General features: G+C 39.2%; 1 protein-coding gene and 1 pseudogene across 1 annotated transcript; one reads left to right on the forward strand and one right to left on the reverse strand.

The window, feature by feature from the left end:
- Positions 1-528: 528 nt before the first annotated feature.
- On the reverse strand, positions 529-1,568 carry LOC111552223 (40S ribosomal protein SA-like). The gene has a single exon (XM_023226325.2). The coding sequence runs from the start codon at positions 1,495-1,497 to the stop codon at positions 610-612; it is 888 nt and encodes a 295-aa protein (XP_023082093.1). The 5' UTR covers positions 1,498-1,568; the 3' UTR covers positions 529-609.
- Positions 1,569-3,471: 1,903 nt separating this feature from the next.
- On the forward strand, positions 3,472-4,158 carry LOC111552156 (annotated as a pseudogene).
- The last annotated feature ends 1,686 nt before the right edge of the window (positions 4,159-5,844 follow it).

Below are 5,844 nucleotides of genomic sequence, written 5' to 3' on the forward strand. Positions count from 1 at the left end.
TTGGGACCAGCCTGGGAAACATGGTAAAACCATGTCTCTACAACAAATTACAAAGAATTAGCTGGGCATAGTAGTGTGTAATTGTAGTCCCAGCTACCCAGAAGGCTGAAATGGAAAGATCACCTGAGCCTGGGAGGTCAAGGCTACAGTGACCCATTACAGTGAGCCTTGGTCACACCACTGTACTCCAGCCTGGCAACAGAGTAAGACCCTGTCTCAATAAATAAATAAATAAACAAATATTGACTTTACATATCTGGGTGCTCCAGCGTCTAGTGTATTTATATTTATAATTGTTATATCCTGTTGTTGAATTGATCCTTTTTCCATTATATAATGACCATCTTTGTCTGTATTTATAGTTTTTGTCTTGAAATCTATTTTGTCTGATATAGGTATAGCTACTCCTCCTGGGTTTTTTTGGTTTTCATTTGCATGGAATATCTTTTTCCATCCCTTTGTTTTCAGTCTATGTGTGTCTTTATAGGTACAGTGTGTTTTTTGTAGGCAACAGATTACTGGGTCTTGTTTTTTTTTTTTTTTAGAAACTGATGTTTATTTTCCATCAACCATTTTTCCATGTTGCTTAAGAGCCCGTGCAAGAACAGCTTAAGACCATTCAGTGGTTGCTCCTACCCATTCAGTGGCCTGAGCAGTGGGAGCTGCAGACCAGTCTTCCGTGGCAGGCTGAGCACTCCAGTCTTCAGTAGGGAACTGCTGAATAGGCACAGAGGGCACCTGTACACCTTCAGACCAGTCTGCAACCTCGGGCTGAGTAGCAGTGAACTCAGGAGCTGGAGCAGTCCATTCACCCTGAAATTCCTCCTTGGTCACTGCCTTTTCAGCAGCAGCCTGCTCTTCTTTTTCAATCTCTTCAGGATCTCTGTAGAAGTAGAGATCAGGCATGACCTCCCACGGGTGTTCACGGGAAATAGTGCCACGCATGCGCAGAACTTCCCGAGCCAGCATCCACCACATCAAACCCACTGAGTGAGCTCCCTTGTTGTTGCATGGGATGGCAATGTCCACATAGCGCAGAGGAGAATCTGTGTTACACAGAGCAATGGTAGGTAGGTTAACATAAGATGCCTCCGTAAGAGGCTGGTGGTCAGCCCTGGGATCAGTAACCACAAGAAGCCGTGGCTCCCAGAAAGCTGCCTGGATCTGGTTAGTGAAGGTTCCAGGAGTGAGGCGGCCAGCAATTGGAGTGGCTCCAGTGGCAGCAGCAAACTTCAGCACAGCCCTCTGGCCAGTATTCCTGGAGGATATAACACTGACATCAGCAGGGTTTTCAATGGCAACAATGGCACGGGCCACCAGCAGAAGCTTCTCCCAGGTCCTCTTCAGATTTATGATGTAGATGCCATCACTTTTCCTTTTATAGATGTACTGTTCCATCTGGAAGTCAAGATTGGTGCCACCTAAGTGGGTTCCTGCTGCAAGGAACTTAAGGACATCTTCCTCCTTCATTTGCAGGACATCAAGGGCTCCGGACATTGTGAAAAGTTTCCCTTTAAGTTACGACGGGAATCCAGAACAACGCCGTATGGACCCCTCTGTAGGTAGCGCTGAAAGGAGGGTCTTGTTTTGTTTTGTGTTTTTAATCCATGTAGCCAGTCTATGTCTTTGGATTGGAGCGTTTAGTCCATTTACATTCAGTGTTATTAATGATAAGTAAAGACTTACTCCTGCCATTTTGTTATTTGTTTTCTGGTTGTTTTGTGGTCTTCTCTTCATTTTTTCCTTGCTGTCTTGTTTTTTTTGGAAATGATTTTTTTCTGGTGGTGTGTTTTGATTTTTTCTTTTTTTGTGTGTATGTAACTGTTGTAGATATTTGATTTGAGGTTACCATGGGGCTTGCAAATAACATCTTATAGCCCATTATTTTAAGCTGATGACAACTTAACTCTGATTGCAAAATTGAACACAGAAACTAACGAACAAGCAAGGGGAAAACTAATACAAATTCAATACTTTAACTTCATCTCCTCTCTTATGTTTTTGTTGTTTCTGTTTATACCTTATAATACTCTCTGTGTCTTAAAATTTTGTTGTAGTTATTATTTTTGATAGGTTCATCTTTTTTAGTCTTCCTACTCGAGATATAAGTAGTTTGCACACCACAATTACACTGTTATAATATTCTTTATTTGTTTATGTACTTATTGTTACTTACCAGTAAGTTTTGTACCTTTAGATGATTTCTTATTTCTCATTAATGTCCCTTTCTTTCAGATTGAATTCCCATTAGCATTTCTTAAAAGACAGGTCTGGTGTTTAAAAAAATCACTCAATTTTTGTTTGTCTGATAAAGTATTTATTTCTCCTTCATGTTTGAAAGATATTTTCGCTGGATATAATATTCTGGGATAAGAGGTTTTTTTTCAGCACTTTAAATATCATACTACTCTTCTGGCCTGTAAGGTTTCCACTGAGAAATCTGCTGTCAGACATATTGGAGCTGCCTTATATGTTACTTATTTCTTTTGTCTTGGTGCTTTTAGAATCTTTCCTTTATCCTTGACCTTTGAGAGTTTGATTATTAAATCACTTAAGGTAGTCTTATTTGGGTTAAATCTGCTTGGTGTTCTATAACCTTCTTGTACTTGAATATTGACATCTTTCTTTAGGTTTGGAAAGTTCTTTGTTATTATCTCTTTGATTAAATTACCCTATTCTCTCTCTCTACCACCTCTTTAAGGCCAATAAGTTAGATTTCCCTTTTGAGGCTATTTTCTAGACCAAGTAAGCATGCTTCATTTTTTTTTTATTCTTTTTTCTTTTGACTCCACTGACTCTGTATTTTCAAATAGCCCGTCTTCAAGCTCACTAGTTCTTTCTTCTGCTTAATCAGTTTTGCTGTTGAGAGATTCTGATGCATTCTTCAGTTTATCAATTGTATTGTCTAGCTCCAGAATTTCTGCCTGACAATTATTTCTGCTTTTTAATTATTTCAGTCTCTTCATTAAATTTATCTGATAGGATTCTGAATTTCTTTGTTTTATCTTGCATTTCATTGAGCTTCCTCAAAACAGCTATTTTGAATTCTCTGTCAGAAAGGTTACATATCTCTGTCACTCTGAAATTTGTCACTGCTGCCTTGTTTAGTTTGTTTAGTGAGGTCATGTTTTCCTGGATGGTACTGATGCTTGTGAATGTTTGTCAATGGCTAGGCATTAAATGCATATTTTTTTTTTCTAATCCTTACAGTGTAGGATTGTTTATATCCTTCCTTCCTGAGAAAGTTTTCCAAGTATTCAAAGGGAATTGAGTGTTGCAATCTAAGTCTTTGGTCACTACCTGGCAACTTTTTATCATTATTTTTCATCAATACGTGTTGACATAATTTGTAGTTTTCTCTGTTTTTATTTTGCCTGCCTGAGGATCATTGAGATTCTTGGATCTCGGGATTGGTACTTTTCATCAAGTGTAGAAAATTAGAAGCAGCAGTGCCTCCCTAGTCTCACAGATGCCACTGCCGCTCCGACCCCTTCACTCCTCAGTTGTGCAATGGGCACGTGCAACAATGAGAATGAGTACCTCTTTAATGTTATCCTTATTGGAGATTCTGGTGTTGGAAAGAATAATCTCCTGTCTTTATTTACTCAAAATGAGTTTAGTCTGGAAAGCAAGTGTACCATTGGTGTAGTTTGCAACAAGAAGCATCCAGATTGATAGGAAAACAATAAAGGCACAGGTATGGGACAGAGCAGGGCAAGAGTAATACCAAGCTATAACATAAGCATATTATCATAGAGATGTAGGTGCCTTATTGGTTTAAGACATTGCTAAACATCTCACATATGAAAATATAGAACGATTGCTGAAAGAACTGAGAGATCACACTGATAGTAACATTGTTGTCATGTTATCATGGACAAATAAGATTTACGTCATCTCAGGGAAGTTCCTACAGTTGAAGCAAGAGCTTTGGCAGAAAAAAATGATTTGTCATTCAATGAGACATCTGCTCTAGACTCTACAAATGTGGAAGCTACTTTTCAGACAATTCTAACAGAGATATCCCACATTGTTTCTCAGAAGCAAATATCAGACAGAGCCGAAAACAACATGTCCCCAAGCAGTAATGTGGTTCCTATTCATGTTCCACCAATCACTGAAAACAAACCTAAGGTGCAGTGCTCGCAGAACATCTAAGGCATTTCTTTTCTCCCCTGGAAGGCAATGTATAGCCCATTTCTCAAGTCTGAGATTTAAATATTGAGGAAAACAAAAACCACCCAGTAATAGGCCCTGGAGACAAATACTTCTTATCTGAGGAATTTAGAAGGAAGCAAAGACCAACTGTTGACCACAAAACAGGCAAAACTTATCTGAAGAATTTAGGAGTAATTAAACTTCCCTAGTATCCAAAGTTGGCATCTAGTTCCAGGTCTCTTTTCAACTTAAAAGTTTGTAAGTAACTAGACTTTCTATATATCTCCAGAATGCCATGTCAAAAGTCACCGTGTAATCCTTGCTTGACATTAAGGCACCAAAATTACTATAAATGTAATCATTTATTATGACCTATGTGGCTAGTATGGTCCCAGTTACCCTCAAGCTTCTGCCTTAAAGTTCATAACTACTCCTAAGGAAAAATCCACCACGGTGCACTCCGTCCTCTCACTGAGGTGCCTGCTGCACTCTCTGGCAACTTTCTAATAGTGGTTTCCTTTTTCAAACCTATACTGTTGTCAGTAAATTCTTCTTACCAACCCATGAGTCAACCACTTCTTGATGCTGGGGTCTGATACCTGGCCTGGCAAATATTTTTGTAATTCCTGTGTCATTTTTGTATCTTATTACTTCATACTTAGGAAATTTTCCATATCTTCAGTGCTTTGATTTTAGTTTTATAAAATTATCCACTTATCTGGAATGATTGCAACCTTTTTCATGCTATGTCTTCACTAGACTTAGCTTAATCAGTGGAATGTTTGGATTCCTCAATTATTGTTTACTTTTCATTCTGGAAGCCCATCACTATAGGACATAATAGAACTTGATCACTAGAAGCTCAGACCTATTGGTCTTAATCAAATCAAACTAAGAAGACGGTAGAAATAAGCTATCATTTTGCCACAGAACAGCTTATAGGTAATATATTCTCCTCTCAGTACAGTGTATATTTCCACAAATGTAAGGTGGCCCTATAAACAGCAGGATTTTGAGAGCTTAAAAATGTTCCATTATTCTGGAAGTCAATTTCTAAAATGCCTTAATAGGTTCATGTAGTTTAGTAAATTTTGTTTTTTAATTTCTGTAAGCATCAAAGTTGATTAGAGAGGGGGGCATGATTTTTCTGGAGAAGAATTATCTAAACAAACACAAAAGATTTGTTATGGTTTCGTGAGTAGTATGTTTATGGGGCCATAGGTTAAATAATGTTTCCCATCAGGCTAGGAACTGGTAAGACTAGTGGAATCCCATCTGAGGTGGGTGCCTCTGTTGCACTGATCAGGCAGCCCAAACCATTTAAGCAATCTCACTTTCCAGCAGTAGATTATGTGGCATTTTATTACGTCAGGCAATAACTGGTTTAATACTGGTAGTATCAAATTTTGAAGTGTTAATTTTGTCTTAAAACCTTCCAGTGGCTGGGCGCGGTGGCTCAAGCCTGTAATCCCAGCACTTTGGGAGGCCGAGACGGGCGGATCACGGGGTCAGGAGATCGAGACCATCCTGGCTAATACGGTGAAACCCCGTCTCTACTAAAAACTACAAAAAAAAAAAAAAAAAACTAGCCGGGCGAGGTGGCAGCGCCTGTAGTCCCAGCTACCTGGGAGGCTCAGGCAGGAGAATGGCGTGAACCCAGGAGGCGGAGCTTGCAGTGAGCTGAGA

This window comes from Piliocolobus tephrosceles, chromosome 9 (genome assembly GCF_002776525.5).
Source record: "Piliocolobus tephrosceles isolate RC106 chromosome 9, ASM277652v3, whole genome shotgun sequence".
NCBI lineage: Eukaryota > Metazoa > Chordata > Mammalia > Primates > Cercopithecidae > Piliocolobus > Piliocolobus tephrosceles.